General features: G+C 41.5%; 1 protein-coding gene across 1 annotated transcript in view; it reads right to left on the minus strand.

The window, feature by feature from the left end:
* Positions 1-23416, minus strand: part of LOC145391972 (mitogen-activated protein kinase kinase kinase 4-like) — a 503013-nt gene that overhangs the window by 295165 nt on the left and 184432 nt on the right. The window contains exons 12-14 of the mRNA XM_080266482.1: positions 14736-14799; positions 14211-14299; positions 6722-6948 (exon numbers count right to left, since the gene is read on the minus strand). Coding sequence (XP_080122608.1) covers positions 6722-6948; positions 14211-14299; positions 14736-14799 — 380 coding nt within the window. The remainder of the gene's footprint in view (positions 1-6721; positions 6949-14210; positions 14300-14735; positions 14800-23416) is intronic.

Genomic DNA, 23416 nt, shown 5'->3' on the forward strand with positions numbered 1-23416 from the left:
GGGACTGAACAGGGAGGCTGCAATGGATCGTGCAGCATGGAAAGCCGCCATTAGGTGACCAAGGCCGACGCATGGAAGCATGTTGGAGCCTTTAAAAACAAAACAAAACGAAATGGAATGAAACAAAACGAGTGACTTCCTCACTCCGCATCTTTCACGAACCACATTACTGTATTTCACATCCTATCCACTCTCTGTACTCTGCATACATTCCTCAGTAGTCCCATCTCCACTGCCCTCACTCCTGACGTTTCATTTTCATTCCACACCAAAGTCTCACATCCATGTGTTAAAGTTGGCATTAACACTCCTTCACGTAAGCCTCATGCAGCTGCAACACTCAAGCCTCTGTTTCTTATCAAGGGCTTCATAGCACCAGCTACTTTCCTTCCTTGTGCCACTCTACTTTCCACTTCTTTTGCACATTTTCCTCTCTTTTGTATCACTGTACCCAGGTATTTGAACTCGCTCACCAATTCCAGTCTCTCTCCATTCACTGTAACATGACACTGGGAGTCACCTTCTCTCTCAATTACCATTATTTTAATCTACATTTACTCTTAAGGCACGATGCTCACAGACATCAGCAAAACTCTGCACTAGTTTACTAAGCTCTTGTTCGGTATTTGCAAGTAGCACTGAATCATCACCATACAACAAATTTGAGATATTCCATCCATCACCATTCATTACCAACACCATCCCTCTCTCCAATACTAGTGTTTTTACTTCTCTCATCACCCCATACACTGTATATATTAAACAACCATGGGGACATCACACAACCGTGTTGCCCCATCCAACCTTGTTGCATGCCCACAGTGATTGTGAACCATTCACTTAAATGCCCATCTACCCTTACACATGCCTAAATACCTTCATAAACACTCTTGACGGCACCTAACAGCTTACCATGTACACCGTACATGCTCAAAACCTCCCACAATCTTTCTCTGTCTACTTTGTTGTATGCTTTTTCCAGATCCATAAATGCCATAAACACCTTATAGTCCTTCTCACAAGCCTTCTCCACTATCTATCACACTGAAAATAATTGATCCACACACCTTCTGTCACTCCTAAAGCCACCCTGTACATCACTCACTAAGACTTCTGATATCTCTCTTACTTTCTCTATAATAATTCTTCCATATACCTTCCCTGCCACACTCAATGAACTTATGCCAAAATAATTCTTACAATCACTTCTCTCACTTTTATTTTTGTACAGGGGTACAAACACAGCCTTTTTCCACTCTGCTGGCACAGTTTCACTCATCCATGCCCTATTATGTATCTCCAACAAAGAAGTAAAATAATGCATGAGACAAACTTCTCTCTCCAAATGTCTATCTATCTATCTATCTATAGCACGACGCCCTAATCCCGCAAAGGGTGGCCGCAGACAAAACGCCTCCAAGTCACTCTGTCACCCACCATTTGACTCCCCTCCCCCCAACTCACCCCCCCCTCCCTCATATACCTCTCAACTCCATCCCTCCACCTCATCCTCGGTCTACCCCTCCCTCTCCCTCCCTCCACCTCACCTACATACACCCTCTTAGTCAGTCTTTCATTCTCCATTCTCTCCACATGTCCAAACCACCTCAGTGTATTTCTCCTAATCTTTTCAACCACATCCAATGTACCCAAAGAAAACAATATTTGCACCCCTTGCCACTGGTCTTCTCCACATATACGCCATCCACCCTCGTCCCACCATGTGGTACCATTTACCAAGCATGATGCAACCCTCTTATGGGTGGAAATAAGGTCAGAAGTCACGTGGCTCCAGAGTGTACTGGCCATGGCTGGCTTTGGTATCAGTGGGTTCAAGGATGCCAAAATGTTTACTGTTGCCAGTGATTACATAAGATGGGCATCAAAGTGAAGCTGGGTTATGGTCTGTATGATCCAATGCCCATTAGGTTGCAGAAGGACTAGAAGAGGTATGATCCCTCAGTCTTCTCTATGCCTACCATCCCATTGCCCCCCAAGTACTCCTATGGAGTCAGGCTTACACCTGAGAGCTTAGGATTGGAAGGACCTCTGAAAAATAAATCCTATCAGTTTCAGGGCTTCTCTGAGGGTATCTACACGAATCAGAGTGAAGAGAAGGGAGAGAGGGGTGTTGCCCAGGAGACAGAGAAGTCTGTCCTGGACAACAGCTTCCTCAAGTACATTATTACCCTCCTAACTCACTCCACATCAATCCACTCAAGCATTACTGGCCCTGAGGGACTGGTAGGTGACCATACTTTAATATTTCCATTCACATCCTAATCTTCATCTTATTAAGGGTCACTTTTTCACGTTCTAAATCTAAACCACTGGTAAAAGCCAGATTCTGAACATTAAAGATAACAATATGTTTCAAAGCATGATCAAATTTTTACCAATTTCTATCCTCTTACTAATGATGTTCTAGGACACATAACTTTTCCATATCTATTTTATTATTCTATCTATATCTATTATCCAATCCTACATTGCCCCATGAGGAGCGTAGGAGCCCGGGGCTAGGCAGTTGGTCCTGACACTTAACCCCTTAAACGCGAATCGTTGCATTTGCGACAGTCGGCCCAAAGGACAGGACGGCGGATCGTCGCGTTTGCGATTTGAGTAAATTTTGAATAACCGCGGGCAAGCAGGCTCCAGCTGGTATTGTCTATCAGTACCACCACCCTCTAGCTACAACTAGCATACTTTACCTTTGTACTACTGACCTCAGTTGTTGCCAAATATCGCGTTCCCCCCCCCCCCCACGGCCCGGCCAGCCTGGCTGTGATACATGGCAGCGCTCTGAGCGCTCAGAACTGTAAATCTGCGATCTCCTCTCACAAGCAGTTTATGCTACTAGGAAACGCTTGTTTCCCCAGTTGTAACACTAGCTTTTTTTCTCACGGTTTGCCTCTGTTTACCGTCAGTTTACTGCAGGCTTTCAAAGTGAGATTATGGCGAGTTCTAGCTCTTCCCAGTCAGTGCAAGCGGCCGACAGGAACGAGAATAAAGTGGCGGACGTAAGGCAGAATAAAAAGCGCGCCGTGGTGATCTTTTGGGAAGTAATATGATTGAAAATAATGTAGTATACATGTTTTTAGCTGTGAAAATGGAAATGTTTGTTGAGTGACGGGAAGACCGCCGCCACAGTGCATGTCGGCCGTACGCTCCGTTGATTTTAGCCTTATTTTCAGTGCTTATTGTACAAATACAGATTCCTAACTACCTTTACGTTGTAGTATAAAGTTTACTGTGACAGAATGAGGCTGTGGTAGAGGGGAAACCGGGTTGCTGGAGGTGTGAAAGTGAAGATTTGGTTACCCAACTTTGCAAGTCTCCACAAGTCCTTGGGTAGTCCACGAAGGCTCAACACCTGTCTCTGGAGAAAGCTGAATGTAAGTACTATCTGCCATACCAAGTATAACGTTCTAGGGTTAATCTCTGATTTTTGGCGAATATTTTCCTACAGGTACTCAGACCGCGATACAACCCCGCCACTCGGGGGGGATCGACTGTACACAGCCACGTTTTAGGGGTTAAGATGAGAGTGACCAGCCTCACTCATCCTTGAGTGGCATTACATGAGCAATCAACCCCAACCATCCCTTGGATATAAACCTTCACTGGCTCAATCCGATTGGAGCGCAATAATTACCCACTAAACCACCAGGCGCCAAAATTTGGTTATATGGTTACCACCCAGCATAGTAAATGGTTTCCTGGTGTACAGGAAATCATTTGACTTGTCACTCAGTGTAGAGTCATCCACAGGCACAAGAAAGAGGATAGAATGAAGGAAGGAAAGACAGAAGAGGGAGTGTACAGTTACCCATAGGCAGAAGGACAAGGATAGAATGAAGGAATGTAAGACAGAAGAGGATGGAAGGAAAGAAGGATGGAGGAGAGGAAAGGGCAGACACCCGACAGCAGCATTACATCGAGTGAGTGGATGGTGAGCGCCCCCACCTACCACTATAATTGAAGGTTAGGTAGGTAAGTTTGTTGGATAACTGACTACAAAATAATACAAAAATAATACTTGGTGTATAATTTATGTCACTGAAAAACACTCCACATGATAATTCTATTGATAGATCATCTATCTATCTACCCGTTGCCAGACACCTTAATCCTGTAAGGAGTGGCCACAAACAAATCACCTCCATGTCGCCCTGTCCCCCGCCATTTCACTGCCCTGCTCCCAGCTCACACCCCCTGTCTCATATACCTCTCCACTCCACCCTCCATCTCATCCTCGGCCTCCCCTTCATTCTCTTCTCCTCCACCTCACTCACATACACTCTTCTCGTTAGTCTCTTGCTCTCCATCCTCTCCACATAGCCAAACCACCTCAATGGGTTTTTCCTAATGCTTTCTATCATATCCACATCCATACCACAACGCTCCATCACTTCCTCATTAGTCAGTCTGTCTCTCCATGTAACTCCACACGCTCCTCTCAATTAACTCATGCGATAAATCATAAAGGCTATAAATCAAAGCCACAGAGAACATTTACTCTACTATAACCTTAAACTACACAAAACTAGCATTTGGTGATTACACCCATTTAGTACTGCTTGCCTTGTATCTGTTCACTCTTATCCTTGATGCAGCCAGTGAATAAAAATGCAGTAAAATTATAACATACCATCATAAGCATGCATCAACACCCTCTGCCCTGGGTCTTCCCACCTCCCTTCAATCCTTTATTACTCTATAAGGAGTATAGAGGTCCAGGTCTTTATTACAGTAACAGTCCTCTCATTTGGCATCTTTGGGGCCAAGTAGGTGCCAAAAGAGCAGAAACTGCCAGATGACCGGGTAAACCTGTCAAAAAGTGTCTAGCAATCATGGTCAGTCACCCTAATGCAATCACAGTGTCTAGCAAGCATTACTGGTCAACCCTGAGCACTGAATATTTAATAAGCAACTTATATTTAATGTATTTAATGATACAATACAAATGAACTTATCTCACCCTTGGTGTATTTACATATATACACCGTACAATAGCACGACAGTGTTTCCAAACTTTCGAAAGGTCTCGCTTACAGAGCCAGATACTCACGAGTCATGATGACCGACGGTGCATGTAGTGTTAGCAAGCAGATATCTTCAAAAGTGCTAAGTTCAACTTTAAATGCACTAAGCTATAAGTGAACTGTTCAAATTTTTGAGCTAAATTGGACTTCAAAACATGCTAGATAAAGAAAAAAATCTAATCTTATTATTGGTGCTAAATTATTATGAAAAGTTCTAAATTTTTACGAAAAGTGTTAGGTCTAGCACCAACAGCACCAAATTGGCAACTATGGGCGCATGGGTATCAATGACGAGCAGGCGACCCTGTCGCGGGTGTTGATCGGCTCAGCATATGTGCCGGAGGGGCAGGAAGCTTTCATAATGGGACTATTTATGAAAACTGCTGAAAGACCGGAAATATCGTAAGACCAGATGCCGAATGAGAGGACTTTTGCTGTACTTAGTTCAGACATTTAAAGTAAGAATGGCTAGTTACTGGTACTGTACTTGCCCCTAAGTGGTACTATATAAATATAGCCTAACCACTCCAAGGATGTAAACATTGAAGAGTCACTATCAGCTGTAGCACCACACTCTATTAGAACACCAGGAACTCACTTGGTTACACCCGCTTACTATCCCATGTAGAAATTGGTTTCCTGAGCTACTGTACAAGACCCCATTTTACTTGTCACTCGATGTAGTTATTTTAAGGTAGAACTACATGCTGCAAGTGGAGGGAAAGTGGTCTACCTATCACACTGGACAACATCATCATCATTATCATCATCCCAACCTCTTCTTTCCTACCAAAAGATGGGGTCAGCTAGGGTCCATAATGCAACAGAAAACTATAATTAATCAACAGCATGCCCAATTAAATAGGTTCACCCTCTTACTGAACATTCAAGCCCCTGGAATCCTGACTCCATCTCATAAGCATAATCATCAACACATATATGCTTCATATTACCTATCAGACAAAGTAAATCTGACAGCTATCAAGATGAAAAAAGGGTGCTGAACCATTTCCAGGCACTCCTATAAGCACAATTCAAACAACCAGGTCTATTCCCTGTCAGTTCCTTAGCCCTGACAGCTTCCATACCTCACTTTCTCAAACCCTAACTTACCATAACTATCCACCTTTTTCGTGGCCTACCACATCTCTTCCCACCTTCAAACTCACACACATACACCCTTTTCATCATCTGTTCACATCCACTCTATCTATCAGATCATTACATCTAAGCATGCTCTCCTCAGCTCCACTAACCACAGACTTTGTTACTGAACTTTACATCATTCACACACCATATTATTTCTTACCCTGTTCTCTACATTCCACACACATTCCTCAATAACCCCATCTCAACAGTTCCAACTCTTGACTTTTCATTCTCAGGCAACAGCAATGTTTCACATCCATATGTTAACGTGGGCACTAAAATTCCTTCATGCACGCCTCTTGTAACTGCCACACTCAGGCCTGTTGCATATCAAGGCCTCCATAGCACTAGTCACTTTCCTTCCCTCTATTGTTCTACTTCCACTTCTTTTGCACATTTACCTCTCTTCTCTATCATTCCACCCAAGTTCTGAAGCACCTCTACCAAATCTAATCTCTCTCTATTCACCAGTACAGTACCTTGAAAATAATTATACTGTATTCATAATGAAGTGGAGAGATGCTTACTTGGAACAAAGATGAAGTGATTGTGGCTGTATGGTGCAATGACCCTGATATGTCCAGTTTCCCTTAGTTTGGTCAGCAGGTCTGTAGCATGACCACACACCCTAAACTCAGCTGCCACCTCCAGGTCCTTGCGTAGCATCTTGGCCAGTCCTGCCGCACGCAGTGACCGCTCCCGAGTTTCCACCAGAAGCACTTGCAATGCCCGACACCTCTGCAGCAGCCTCTTCCTAACACAACATTGACACTCACTTGTTTCCATACCATTACTCATGTCTTACATCATCCTGGTTATCAATCATCATTATCATCATCCTGTCCCTTTTTCCCACTTGTCATGAGACAGGATACATTAACATCATCATCATCATCCTGACACTTTTTCCCACCTACGGATGGGTTGAAGTAGAAGCAAGACTCATCATCACTATCATTATCATGAACCTTTTTTCTGGTCTAAGGATGGGCGGAAAAAGAATCTAGAAACAGATATGCAGAAAATACAAGTCCAATCTATCTCTATCTACTGCCAGACGCCTCAATCCCATTTGGGGTGGCCACAAACAAATCGCCTCCACGTCGCCCTGTCCCCCGCCATTTCACTGCCCTGCTCCCAACATACACCCCCCTCTCTCATATACCTCTCCACCCCATCCCTCCATCTCATCCTCGGCCTCCCCCTCCCTCTTCCCCCATCCACCTCACTCACAAACACTCTCTTCGTCAGTCTTTCACCCTCCATCCTCTCCACATGGCCAAACCACCTCAGTGTGTTCCTCATAATTCCTATCACATCCACATCCACATCACAGTGCTCCTTTATATCCTTATTCGTCAGCCTGTCTCTCCACGTGACTCCACAGGCTCCTCTTAAATAACTCATTTCCACTGCTCTCACTCTTGACTTGAGTCCTTCCAACAACGTCCAAGCTTCACTTCCATACGTTTGAGTTGGTATCACAATACTGTCATGTAGTAACTTTTTCACTTCTATGCTCACTTCCCTGTTTCTTATCACTGCTTTCAAAGAACCAGCAACCTTTCTTCCCTGCTGTACACTTTCAAGCACTTCACCCTCCAAACCTCCATCCTTACTCATCACACTACCCAAGTACTTAAACGTACTCACATTTTCCAATTCCTCACCATCCAACCTCACTGTACATTCACTGACTTCACCTCTCTCAAAGACCATCACTTTACTCTTCCCTACATTCACCTTTAGGTTCCGTTTCTTACACACTCTCTCAAACTCATCCACCAAGCCTTGCAGCTCCCCTTTGTCTTCACTCAACAACACAGTATCATCTGCAAACAACAGTACAGGGAGTTTCCAAACACTATCCTCTCTCACCAGGGCCACTCCAACATCCACTACCCTACCTTGTACCTCTTTTATTACCCCATCCACATACAGATTGAACAACCATGGAGACATGACACATCCCGTTTCAACCCAACCTTCAAAGAGAAAAATTCACTTAATTCACCATCCACACGCACTGCAGCCTTAGCACCATCATGCATACTCTTCACAGCATTCAACAACTTCCCATCTACTCCATATATTCTTAATACTTTCCACAATCCTTGTCTATCCACCCTGTCATAGGCTTTCTCCAAATCCATGAAAGCCGCATACAACTACTTTCCCTTCTCTAGAAACTTTTCCACTAAAGATCTAAGAATGAATATCTGATCTACACAACCTCTTCCCTTCCTAAAGCCTCCCTGTTCTTCTCCAACTAATTCCTCTGTTCTTTCTCTAACTCTGTCAATAAGTATCCTACCATACACTTTTCCTATTATACTAAGAAGACAAATGCCCCTATGATTACCACACACTTCTTTTTCCCTTTTTCCTTTGTACAAGGGAATAATTATACCTGACTTCCAATCTTCCGGGACTCTACCTTCCTCCCAGGCCAATCTGCACATCATCCGCATCCTTTCTACTACTATCTCTCCCTCATGCTTCAACATTTCACCACACACTCCATCAATTCCCGGGGCTTTCCCTGATTTAACTTTCTTCATTGCTTCCACAACTTCTATCCTACTGATTTCTTCCTGTCTTCTCACCTCCCTCCTTCTCCCAGCCATTCCCCAGCCACTTATACTCGCATTACTTCCATCCTCTATGTTCAACAATTCCTTAAAGTGTTCTCTCCATCTGCTCACTTTTTCTCCCTTCTCCACTAGTAATCTACCATTTTTATCTTTCACTCCCCTGCTAACTTCACTTCCACCCTGTCTTACTCTTTTCACCTCTTTCCAGAGCATTTTCTTCCAGTCCCTCCACTTTACACTCAAATTCCTTCCAAATTCCTCATCCACTCTCTTCTTACTCTCTCTTACTAATCTTTTCACCTCTCTCTTTCTTTCTACATATAACTCTCTCTTCCGCCTCTCAACTTCTTCCACGCCCCTATTTCTCATCCATTCATTGTATGCTTTCTTCTTTTGTGCCACAGCCTGTCTCACCTCTTCAGTCCACCACGCTGTTCCTTGCACCCCCCTCCGTCTTCTCTTCCTTCCACACACCACATCACATGCTGCACATATTTCTTCTGTAAATATCATGCACACACCTTCCACGTCCCCCATCTGCTCCAATTCATATTTGCCCAATCGTTCCTCCACTTCTCTCTTATACTCTGCCTTTTTCTCATCCTCTTGTAACCATTCCACTCTCCTTGCAACTACTCCTTCCTCTCATCTTTCTCTTCTTCTATTTCTCCATCATACTTGGATCCTAATTCTGGCCACGACCAAGTAGTGATCAGAAAGTCCATTCCCCAAACCTCTATAAGCTCTTGCATCCATTACACATCTTCGCATCCTTTCATCCACACACACATAATCAATCATTGCCTTCCTTTCATTCAGTTCACCACCCACCTTTCTCATCACTTGCCATGTATACCTGTGGATCATTTTGTGCCTGAAGAGGGTATTGGCTATCGCCAACCCCCTCCCAGCACAAATGTCCACTAATGCACTGCCATTCTCATCTATCTCAGAAGGCTCACCACACTCACCAACTATTCCATCCACCTTCACATTCCCTACTTTACCATTCATATCACCGAACAAAAACTCTCTCATTCCTTCCAAACTTTTCCATGCACACCTCCACATTTGTCCAGAACTCTTCTCTCACTCTGCTAGCACGATCTTGCGTTGGTGCATACACACACACAATTGCCCACATTTGTATTCCAACTTTCAACTTTACCCACACAATCCCTGACCCAAGTGATCCATACTGTCTTATGCTCTTCTTCCATCTTTTACTCACAACTATACATACTCCTTCCTTTGCCCTCTCATTCTCACCTACTCCTGCACATATACCCCATTCATACTCCCATTCTCTCACACTTTCTCCTCTCCATTTTGTTTCAGGTATTCCACATACATCCACTTTCGCACCCTCAAGCACCTGGACAATCTCTCTCTCTCTAACCTCATCATTCGCTCCTCTTACATTCCATGTTGCCATTACCAAGTCCTTTGTCCGGTCCTGGGTCATCATCGTTTGGTCAGTCCTTGTCCGAGGCTTCTTGTTTGTCTTTTTAGTTAGTTGTTTTCTGGGGAAGGGCACTAACCCTCTGCCAACCCTTTTAGTCGCCTTTAATGACAAGCAGGGATACTGGGGGAGTGTTCTTGAAAAAAAAACCCTACCCCCAGGGAGGAGTCCTCACTATATATATATATATATATATATATATATATATCTCATCTCATCTCATCAGCCGTTTGAGTGTCCACTGCAGGACCGGCCTATCCCTACCAAAGTGGGGACGATACAGCCAATGTATCTCTACCAAGTGGCTTAGGCTGTCTAGTAGAGATTATATGTAGAGTGAGAAGTGCTTGTAAGTGTAATTGTTGTGTTGGAGTGGCTTTGGATGTGTGTGTAGTCTGTGAACCAAGTGTAATCAGCCTGCGCAAGCCGACTCGGTGCAAGCATACTTTAGTATGCAACACTGGTTCAACCACAGCATCCCTTGTGTCCGCCAATGCAGTACGTGGCCAGAAGAACACACCCAAAGTTTATTACCCTGGTGGGGCGCGAACCCTCTTTCTTCAGTGTACGAACGCGCACACTTTACCATTGTACCACAGAGGCTCCATATATACAGGGTGTAATGTGACATATGACAAAAACTTACACCAATGATGTATCATGCAATTTTGAGTATATTTTGTTCCATAACATACACTCTCTGCGACCCCAGTTCAGTACCCAGCATTCAGCTGTTTAGGTGTAAAGTTTCGTGGCTGGCATGGGCCACTGGGTGAGAGCTTCGCAGGGCGACGGGAGACTAGTATTATTAGCTTATACTGTACTGTACATAAAAATCCCATACCCTATCAGTACAAACGAGTTTTAAGAAGAAACTTTACGAAGTCTATTGATTTTTTAACATCGTCATGCATTCCTGCAATTCTTTTGCACAAATCGACCATAAATTAAGGATTAAATTTAAATTTTATGGCATGCGAGAGAGTAGGGAGGGAGGAGAGGGGCTGGTGTGTTGTTGCCAGTTATGTAATGTTTAGTTTGTAGGACATTGCTACGAGCATAATCATAACACCTACAGCATATTCAATGGAACAACGTTATTGTAATGAGTGACTTGCATTCCTTTAAGTCAGGAGTAATATTATTATTCATTATAATTTTTCTACTGCAAAGTAAACGTGGCACCATTTCTTTCATATGATGACGTGAGAACAATGACACAGGATTGCCAATGTATCGACTATGAAGATAGACCTATTATTTGCTTCTACCTAGCAGCACTATTTAAAATCTGGCAACATGACACCTAGCTACATTCTGGATATTTTTGCCATTTTTAGGTGATATTCTACAGATTTAATCGTATTTTCTAGCGATGTTTTGCAGTGTTTACTATCTAGCGACATTCTAGCAAGTTTTCAGGACTAAACCAGCGAGATCAATTATAAGGACTTAACCCTGCGTCCGCTGTCATCTGAACGGGAAAATTTGCAGGCGAGGCACACACTTCAGATACTGTTCTCGCGTTCAGCTGTTTGCTGGGTTCAGCTTCACTTGTTCATGAAACAGCATGCCACGTATGTACAACAATGAAGAATATGCAGATCATCTAAGTTTATGGATTCTGCGATGGTAATGCCGGTGCTGCAGAAAGGAACACAGGTGGAGATACCTAATCGCACCATGTTTACTTACAGCAAAAAAATTGTTATAAATAATATTCTTCCTGATTTAAAGTGAGCCTAATCTCCCTTTACAATAACGCTGTTCCATTGAATGAGCTGTGGGTGTTATGATAATGCTGCTAGCAATATCCTACAAACCAAACATTACACAACTGGCAACAACACACCAGACTCTCTCCTCCCTCCCTACTCTCTTGCAAGCCATAAAATTTGAATTTAATCCTTAATTTACAGTCGATTTGTGCAAAAGAATTGCAGGAATGCATGACGATGTTAAAGAATCAATAGACTTCGTAAAGTTTCTTCTTAAAACTCGTTTGTACAGATAGGATATGGGATTTTTATGTACAGTAGAGTATAAGCTAATAATACTAGTCTCCCGTTGCCCTGCGAAGCTCTCACCCAATGGCACATATGCAGTCACGAAACTTCTACACTTAAACAGCCGAATGCTGGGTACTGAACTGGGGTCACAGAGAGTATATGTTATAGAACAATAAATTCTCAAAATTACATGACAGATCATTGGTGTAAATTTTTGTCATACGTCGCGTTACACCCTGTATACATAATAAATATATATATATATATATATATATATATATATATATATATATATAAGTCAGTATGATAAACACCCTTAGCATGTTCACTCCACCACACAATACATAAATTTAATGACAACTAAACTATGATATTGTAAGCTGACTTTATGTATTCAAATTATTCCTTGGTTAATTCATGCTTTGGCTTACAGTACTGCTATTGCTGGATCTGGCATGTTGCCAGATGGTTTTGCAAAAAAATATAAAATGTGCTTTGACAGCCAAGCTCACCCATCTAGAGGTCCAATAGGATCCTCCAGTTTTCTTGCAATTTCTTAGTTGTTGAGCTCTTAAGGAACCAAATCAAACACAAAAACTCCACTTCTCCTTCTGGACCTTGCTAGACCCCAACAGGGTAACAGCAAGGAAAGCTAAAAAGCTGGCAAAAACAAATTGTTGATCAAAATATGGAATAAAAATCTTCAAGAACCTGTACCAGGACTATTCTGTTAATTTTCTTTTGCACATCACAAATACACATGGGTATGAGAGTCATCATACATCTGGTAACACTTTCCATCCATGAGACAATGCTTCAGAGTTAAAATGACAGATTAATGATCAACTGGAGTCACAAGGGAAGGTTACATAATCATCGCTGTGACACAACCATTTTTGCTCCAGTCTGCGTCATCTTTGCCAGCTTTCATCTTTCCCCGTCAACACAATCACAATCAAAACATTCCTTTCCTCCTTCAGGAGGAGGAAAGGAATATCGTGATTGCTTTGAATCATGAAGGGCTCAACAACTAAGAAACTGCTAGAAAACCGGAGAATCATAGCTGGCAACAAGGTTAGCAAGAACGGCTCTCTAAGTACATACTGTATATTGTGCATCTTAAATGTCAGGACCAACCTGCCTAGCCTGGGATCGTACGCTCCTCATGGGGCAACACTGGATTAGAAGATGGATGGATGGATGGGTGGCAAAACTGTCTGGCAACATGCCAAATCCAACAAATGGAATATTGCAAGCCAAGGGTTAAATGGCCAAGGGCAAATACTTGAATATAATAAGGCAAGCTGTAATACTTTTGCTTTGGTCTCATTCTGCAAGTACTAAGTTATTTTACGTACTGGTTCGTGGAATGAACAGGCTAACTCTACAAACTATCTTACTATTAACTGGAAATTATATAAATCAGTAAGACTTTATAAATAAAAGAGTAGCCGATTTTGAGTATGGAAATGGCTCACGATAAAACTGTCTGGCAACATGCCAAATCCAACAAATGTAATATTGCAAGCCAAGGGTTAAATGGCCAAGGGCAAATACTTGAATATACAGTGATAAGGCAAGCTGTAATACTTTTGCTTTGTTCTCATTCTGCAAGTACTAATTTATTTTACATACTGGTTTGTGGAATGAACAGGCTAACTCTACAAACTATCTTACTATTAACTGGAAATTACATAAATCAGTAAGACTTTATAAATAAAAGAGTAGCCGATTTTGAGTATGGAAATGGCTCACGATTGTCCATTAGGTGAAAAGATCTACACATGTTGGTAGCATTCATGATCTCTGAACATATTGCAACATTACAGTTAAAGAAGCTACCCTGGCAGCTTTTCCTCATTTATTAACAAATGTATGAAAAATGCTGTGACAATGTAGCATAAATAGACATTCCTGCAAAAATTAATTACTGATACAAGGAAAGTCTTACTTCTGCACATCATCCAGTTCTAAGGCTTCCTCCTCCTCTTCAGTGAGATCATCTAGGTTTTCAATGGTTGAGTCCTGCAGTGCTGACATCTGTACAAGTATTAATAAAGTATCTTAATCAATTTACTGGATAAACAAATCTCCACAAACAGTTAACTTTTATCAGAGGAAACTGTGTGTTTGATATATTCACTTGAACATTCACCTTTCATTTGACTGTGAAGTGTTTGGCAACTGTATGAACAAAGGCAAATGTACAGTAAATGCCTGTACAAGCAATCCCATGCAAAACTTACAGTTATTCCAATTATACTGGTGATGTATTTTGTGCTATTATTCTTCTTACCTCCAGACAATCTGATTTAGCTTACAAGACATTCAGAACTGGAAGAGTAACATATGGCCTTAAATCAACTCTTTTAACATTACATTTGAACAAAACTGATAAAATAAAATCATCTGGAGGTACAAGAAAATAAATAATACATCACTGAGACTGAAGGGATTAAGAATTTATATACTGCACCTGGTCATCTATACCCGTGTCAATGAAGAAGCCCACACTGCACAGCATATGGCATGCGATGTTGCTGAAAAACAGTATACCAACATTACCTCTATAACCTAAGAAAATATTTACAACATTGGGTGGTAATTAAATAACCACATGATGAGGTGATGTGGAGCCTACTGTATTGTCCCAGTTAACTGGGTGGAAAGACATAAATCCAATATCCACACTCTTCCTCATGTTTCATCACAAGGGAACATCAGTTCACAAATGGGCAATCCTGCAGGGGAAACTGCTTGCCTGCAGTTGACGGGTCTACTCAGCCAGACAGATTCGGGTTGCCTCTAATAATATGTCTTTCAGTCTTTGAAAGAATATTAAAAATAGACTTTTCTATATTCTTTTCACTTAACTTGACCTTACCCCTTTAACAATGAAAGTGACAATTTAGTAGTGCTTGGTAACAGGCTACTCATGGGAAGAAAATATGGAAACTACTGTATGGTGCAGCTGCCGAGTGCTACAATTATGTCATGTTCTACTGAGCAAGGATATGGTATGGCAACATGACAGGTTGGTAGTACAGGTTACTGAGATCTACATTTATTTACTATGAATCAGGGGAAGGGAAATTGGGCAACATTATTTTCTAAATTGCACAGTCACTGAACGAAGTGAGTTATATCTATATCTATATCCAGATGTCATAATCCCGTAGAGGGTGGCCATTTGACTTTTGAATTAGTTGATTTACAGGGAGGGGCACTAACCCTCTGCCAACCCACTTGTTGACATGTAGGGAATATGTATGGGTTGCTAATATGGTTATCACCTAATGCTGTAAATGGTTTCCTGGCTTACAGGAAACCATTAGAGCTGTTACTCATTGTAATGCAATCTGAAAAGGAAAGAAGAGTATTAAAAAGTGACAGGACATATGAGAGAAATAGGAAGAGAGGCGGCCAGATGCAACGAAAGAATGATAAAGGTGAAGGAAGAAGCAGGCAGCACAACATCCAGTGAGTGGATGATCACCACCACCTACCACTAGGTGAGTTGTATGCTGTATAAAATTAAACTTTTAACTGTCCTACTGACTACATAGGTATAAAAAATGGCCAAACTGTATGGAAAGTTTCCATATTTTTCACTGATTACCAGTTATCAAGTGTTAATATTTCCTTCACTTTGTCTGTGTAGCTTGGAAATTCACCTTCATTAAGGCCACGGATTCCATCTTGTTTCATGGCCTGAGATACCCTTCCATGTAAACCTTTGTGTCAAAGAATGAAGAAATTATGTCAGTTACTCACATAATGAATATGAATGCAAACTGCTTGATTATGGTGAACATTTATATAAAACTGCATGCCTTTTATGTAATGCAGATAGATTTTGCACAATAATGAGTCTACTATTTATTATTTATTATATTAACCCCTAACCCGTGGGCCATCAGTTTCGTGACACTCGTTACATAGGTACCATACCACGGGGTGTCACTTTTGTGATTCAGGGATTTTTTAAATAGCCAGGGCTTTCAAGTGCGGTCGTGTATCATCTATTAGTACTGTCAGTGTGTAGCTATAGGCAGCGCTGCTAATACCGCTAGTACTCGCATCCAGCGTTACCAATTTAGCCATTTTTCTGTGTTTGCCTTGCTTCCCCACCTCCCCTCCCTTACCCCCTCCCCCACATAGCAACAGCCAGGCCACACAATGCAACTCCCGGCTGGCTTTCTACATTCGCTTTTTCCATTGAAATGTGCCCTATGCCCTATTCTCATACTAAAAAATATATATAGAAAAGGGAAAAGGCTAACTGATACTGTCATTGGCCATGAAGTAGCTAATTTATCACCTGGCAACACCCCTCGTGCACTTGGTCGCTAATTTTCCCTGTTCATTACCCACTGAAATATCCCTTATGACCTATTCTCATATTAAAAAATATATATATAAAAAGAGGAAATGGATAAGTGATACTTCCATCGACCCGGAAGTAGCTAATTTATCGTGTATTTAGAGCGTTGCTATCCCTGAGGGAGGGGCAAGGTGAGGTCCAGCCATCCCTGCGGGTAAGGGGTTAATCTCCCAGTAAGTTTATTTCTTTGTCTGTTGGCCTATTTCTCTATTTGCCTGTTTGTCTCTTTCTCTCTCTCTCTCTCTCTCATGTGTATTTACCTAATTGTGATATACAGGAAATGAGCGACGCTCGTGTGGTCAAGTCTCTGTTTCTCAGTAAGTCACATTTAGCTTTAAAATTGTTTAAGTTTTTAGACTGGACAATCTCTTTGTCCAGGTTATTCCACAGGTCTATACATCTATAAGGAAAACTATATTTCTTGATATCCTTCAAGCAGTTTGGCTTCTTCAATTTCATTCTGTGTCCTCTTGTTACTCTCTTATCCCACAAAAACAGATCTTTATTGTCAGTTTTATCTACTCCCACCATGGTCCTGAATACTGCAATCATGTCGCCTCTCTTTCTCCTTTCTTCTAAGGAAGGCAAATCCAGCTTTTCCAACCTCTCTCTGTACGACAGATCTGGTTGCAGTTCTTTGTATTCTCTCAATCTTGTTTGTATCTTTTTGTGTGGGGACCACACTACTGCTGCATATTCTAACCTGGGGCAATTCATGGCCACTATCAATTTCTTCATCATCTCCTCATCCGTATAATGAAAAGCTACTCTTATATTAGTCAGGAGTTTATACATCTCTCTAACTGCCTTGTTAATGTGTTTTTCAGGTGACAAACTGTCCTGGACCAGCACTCCCAAATCTTTCTCTTCTCTTGCTTTTGTGATTGGTTCATTACCCATCAAATAATTCAGTGATGGCCTCTTGGTACTTTTTCCCATTTCCAATATTTTAAATTTTTTTGCATTGAAATTCATTTCCCACATCTGGCTCCATTCATGTATCCTATTCAGATCCCCCTGCAGCATTTTACAATCTTCCTCAACCTCTACCTTCCTCAAGATCTTTGCATCATCAGCAAACAGACTTGCATTACTGTTTACTGCATCTACAATATCATTTATGTAAATCAGGAACATTACTGGCACCAACACCGAGCCCTGTGGGACTCCACTTGTTACTTCCCTCCAACCAGACATCCTATTCTTTATTACTGTCCTCATTTGTCTGTCTCTCAAAAAGTCTCTCATCCATTCCAGGAGGTTCCCCTTCAGTCCTCCTATATGCTCTAGTTTCCACATTAGTCTCTTATGGGGTACCTTGTCAAAGGCCTTCTCCAAATCTAAATACACACAATCCACCCAATCAACTCTCTCCTGAAGCACGTCAATCACTCTTGAGTAAAAACTCAACAAGTTGGAAACACATGACCTTCCACTTCTGAATCCAAACCGACTATCAGCCAAAATATTCATCTCTTCCAGATATTTTACCCTTCTATCTTTCAGAATTCTCTCACAAAATTTTGCAACCATGCTGGTTAGAGACACTGGTGTATAATTCAGGGGTTCTTCCCTGTTTCCTCCTTCATAAATTGGTACCACATTTGCCCTCTTCCATTCCTGAGGCACTTTCCCCTCTTCCAGAGAACACACAATTAAACTGTGAATCTTATCCGCCAGTTGTTCTCTGCATTCCTTCAGTACCCAATTAGAGATTCCATCTGGCCCAGGAGCTTTCCTTACATCTTGAGTTTCCTGTAATTTATACACTTCCTGTAATTCCACTTTTAGATCTTTTATCACTACATTTCTAGTCGCTCCCTCCCCTTCCACAAACTCATATTCATTTGTGAAAAATGATTGGAAACATTTGTTCATTATTTCTGCTTGGATTGCTGCATCTTCATAGACCTCTCCTTCTACTTTCAGTTTGGTGATTCCTTCCTTTTGTTTCAAATTGCCACTGACAAATGTATAAAATAGTTTGGGTTCATCCTTACATTTGTCTATTATACCTTTTTCAAAATTCCTTTCTTCCTCTCTACGTATTCTTGTGTATTCATTTCTAGTTCTTTTATATTCTTCCCTTGTTCTGTTGTTACCTCTCTTTCTCCAGTTGTTCCACGCCGTGTCTCTCTCTTTTTTTGCTATCATACACCTTCTATTAAACCACTCCTTTTTCCTGTTTTCTTTCCCCCTTACTCTTGGCACAAATTTTTCCACTCCCAAATTATAGAGGCCTAGTAAAATATCCCACTTCCTCTGTATCTCTCATTTCTCTTAATTTTCTCCAATCTGCATTTTCAAAAAATTTTCTGAATCCTGTAAAGTTTGCTTTCTCAAAGTTGTATCTTCCCTGACTATAAAGCTCGTCTCTTAGCTCCACGTTCCCTGTTATCATCTGGAACTCAATGACCACATGATCACTTTTTCCAGTAGTGCACAGATATTTCAAGGATTCTATTACATCAGATTCTTTGGTAAACAGTAAATCTACTCTTGCTGGTGTGTCCTCACCTCGGAACCGTGTCTCTTCTTTGACCCATTGCGTCATCACATTGTTCATTGTTATATTTAATAATATAGTGCCCCATGAATCTTCACTGCCTCCTGAGTCCCATTCCTCCCAGTTCACCTCTTTACAATTGAAGTCACCCATTAAAATTATATTGTTGCTTTTCTCAATATTTTTCTGTAAATAACTAGCCATGTCTGACAACATTTCCTGGTATTCATCATCACTCCATGCTCTTGTCTTAGGGGGAACATACACTACCGCCATATCTCTCCTGCTGTTCTCTCCAGTTTCTATCCATCCATCCATCATCCAATCCTACATTGCCCCATGAGGAGCACAGGAGCCCGGGGCCAGGCAGTTGGTCCTGACATTTAAGATGAGAGTGACCAGCCTCACTCATCCCTGAGTGGCATTACATGAGCAATCAGCCCTAACCACCCCTTGGTTATAAACCTTCACCAGCTCAATCCGATTGGTGCGCAATAATTACCCATTAAACCACCAGGCGCCAAAAATTTGGTTATATGGTAGTAAATGGTAGTAAATGGTTTCCTGGTGCACAGGAAACCATTTGGCTTGTCACTCAGTGTAGTCACCCACAGGCTAAAGGAAATGGAAAGAATGAAGGAAAGAAAGACAGAAGAGGGAGTGTAAAGTCACCCGTAGGCAGAAGGACAAGGAAAGAATGAAGGAAAGAAAGACAGAAGAGAATGGAAGGAAAGAAGGATGGAGAGGAAAGGGCAAACGCCTGAGAGCAGCACTAAATCGAGTGAGTGGATGGCGAGCACCCCCACCTACCACAGTCCAGTTTCTAATTTCATATTTATCACTTCGACCCTGCCTTCTCCCATTTCTACGGTATCTACATTTATGTTGTTCTTCACTGGTATCATCACTCCTCCTCCCGTTTTTTCTTTTCTGTCTCTTCTCCACAATTTGTATTTACCATCTCTCATATGAACATCAATATCTTCTCTTAACTTGGTCTCTACAAAGCACATAAAATCAGGTTCATGTACCCTCAAAAAATCATTGATTTCTAGTTTTGCTGATATTAACCCATCATCAGTATAAGCTATCTATCTATCTATCTATCTATAGCCCGACGCCCTAATCCCGCAAAGGGTGGCCGCAGACAAAACGCCTCCAAGTCACTCTGTCACCCACCATTTGACTCCCCTCCCCCCAACTCACCCCCCCCTCCCTCATATACCTCTCAACTCCATCCCTCCACCTCATCCTCGGTCTACCCCTCCCTCTCCCTCCCTCCACCTCACCTACATACACCCTCTTAGTCAGTCTTTCATTCTCCATCCTCTCCACATGTCCAAACCACCTCAGTGTATTTCTCCTAATCTTTTCAACCACATCCACATCTACCCCACAACATTCCTTCACTTCTTCATTCGTCAACCTGTCCCTCCATGTCACTCCACATGCTCCTCTCAAGTAACTCATTTCCACTGCTCTCACTCTTGACTTGTTCCCCTCTTGCAAGGTCCACGCCTCGCTTCCATACGTCAGGGTAGGGATCACAATACCATCATGCAGTGACTTCTTAACTTCCATACTCACCTCCCTATTTCTCATCACTGCTTTCAGTGTGCCAACAACCTTCCTTCCCTGCTGTACCCTTTCACGTACTTCATCCCCCAAAGTTCCATCCTTACTCATCACACTACCCAAGTACTTGAATGCACTCACATTCTCCATATCCTCACCATCCAACCTCACTGCACACTTTCCAATTATTTTTAATGATTTTTATACCCTCTTCTCTCCTTCTCTCCGTCAGTACCACTTCCTTAATTTCTGATCCATGACTCTCCAATAAAACACAGTCTTCTCTTCCTCCGTTCTCTGTGTTTTTTACCTTTGCTTCCTAACTCCATTATTTTAGCTCTTTCTTCCTCATTTGCATCTCTCCTTATCCAAACATTTTTTTAACCCTTCCTTGTCTGATAATTTCCATGTTCTACTGATAATTTCGTTTACTGTTGCCTGGGACTTAAACTTTACCTTCAATGGCCTTGCCCCTCCTTCCTCGTACTAAACACCTCTTCAATCTCTTCTTGAACTTCGTTGTTTTCCTCCATGACTACTAATATTATTTCTTTAACCTTATTCAGTTCTTCTCTTTCTCTTTCTGATCTTGTTGTCATACGTTTTTCTTTAAGTCCTGAAATTATTATACATTTTTTCTTATCTGCTACATCCCTAACTAAAGATTCTCTACTTTCCAGTACCCTAACCACTTCCCTCTCTACCTTTTCCTTGCTTTGTTGTTCTATAATTTCTTTCAAATTTACATTTCCTTCTTCCTGAATTTTCTTCCACCCCTTATGTTGCTCCTTGATTTCTTTAATGTGCTTGTCATGTATTCTTGATTTGGATTCATACTCATCTAATTTGCTTTACATCCCATCCCTTTCTTCTAACCTCTTATTCTCCCTCTTAAGCTGTTTTATTTCATTAGAGGCAGATTCATTGTTTACTTTTAATTAACTTCTCTTTCTTGTTCATCACTGCGTGTACAGACTTTTTCCAGTTTATTCCGTAGAATAGTGATCTTGTTTTCCTGCTCTGAGGCCCGTTCCTTTAACTCTCTAATTACTGTCCATGCCTTTTTTATCTCCTGGACATTCCTCTCCGCTGTTTTCTCTACGTCTGCTACTCTTGTTTGGTTCAAGTTAATACTTCCATTTCCCACATCCTCTTCAGTGAAGCCCTCAAACCCTCTTTCGCCAGTCGTAAACAAAGCACCGTCCTTTTCCACCATGATTCAACCATGTGGAGACTTTCTATTTCCACTATGTCTTGTTCTTTTTATGACCGAAACAGCGGTTTTCCTTAACTACTGTCCAACAGGATCACAACTCATGCACTCATTTACATAATCACAAATAGGCTGGTCTTCTTTTCGTCGCTGATTCAGCTATTATTTCTCCACGATCCAGGAAGAGCTCCGTCTCTGTCAGCGACCTGTGTGTGTGTGTGTGTGTGTGTGTGTGTGTGTGTGTTTAAAACTGGTGGAAAATAATGTCAAAGGCTTATATTTACTGTCGAGTTATACTGTAATTTACTCCGATATAAACTGCACAGTGGATTAATGGTGATACATTACAAGAAATATATTAGGAGACTGCTGCCTACTAAAAACCATACTTATGTTATGAATAAAATTCGTTAGTTAAAGACGACTGACCAGTTGGTGCCCGATGGTGTTGTGTAGTTAACCCGTGGACTGTGGCCACAGCTCAGGTTGGGTGGTGTCGCGCTGCGAGCCACAGCTCAGGGGATGCTGACTGTGCATCACCATCAACAACTCGACCCCCATTTAAACTTACGCATAGTGCTACGCAAAGACGAAGCGAGAGAGAGATTTTTATCTTTTCACCAGATGATACCCTGGGTGTTTATCTTCAAGTTTACAATATATATATATATATATATATGTATATATATTTTCATTTTTCACTACTCCCCTACATAAACTTACACATGGCCCTACGCAATGACAGAGAAAGAAAGATTTTTTTTTTTTTTTCACCAGATGATCCCCTGGATGCATAAGTTTATAATAAACAAAAACTTAAAAAATCCTTCATTTTTTGCTCACCACAGGGTGGGATAAAAAAAGGTAATTGCGCAATCCACGGGTTAAGGGACGTTTACTGTAATTTCGCTCAGAAAGGAACTAAAAATCTTATAACATTGCTCTGTAATGCCATATAATGTTGAACACCATCACTATCTTTGAGAACACATGAAAAAAATGTCATTTACTCTAGTTTCAGTCTGTACAGAACTTCCGAGTACTTTCACATTTTCATGTTGTTCAGTGAACTCACTCATTTGGCGAGTAATAGGTGCGAAAAAAAAAAAAAATCACCAAACTGGAATTAGCCAAATTTGAACTGAATAACTAATGGGAAAAAAATAAATTGTTTCTGGGAATGCATGACTGGACTGACTTTCCACCTATATTATAACATTACTGGGTGTGTATCATGTGATAAACACACATAACATGATTCAATTTAATCTAATTTAGCCAAGAAACAATACAAAACAGAAAAACTCACATAAGAAAATAAAATAATGGGCTTGATGTACACGTGGCGTATGGCGTGTGGATGGCTTAGTTGGCACCTGAAGCCTCACTCCCTGCAGTTTCTGTTGTCTCTTCCTCCTGTGGATCTTCATCTATGCCAAATTCTTCAAAATCAAAGTCATCTGGAATGCTTGCAATGTC

This window comes from Coenobita brevimanus, chromosome 20, assembly GCF_032717465.1.
Source record: "Coenobita brevimanus isolate Jiangsu-jjx chromosome 20, ASM3271746v2, whole genome shotgun sequence".
Lineage (NCBI taxonomy): Eukaryota > Metazoa > Arthropoda > Malacostraca > Decapoda > Coenobitidae > Coenobita > Coenobita brevimanus.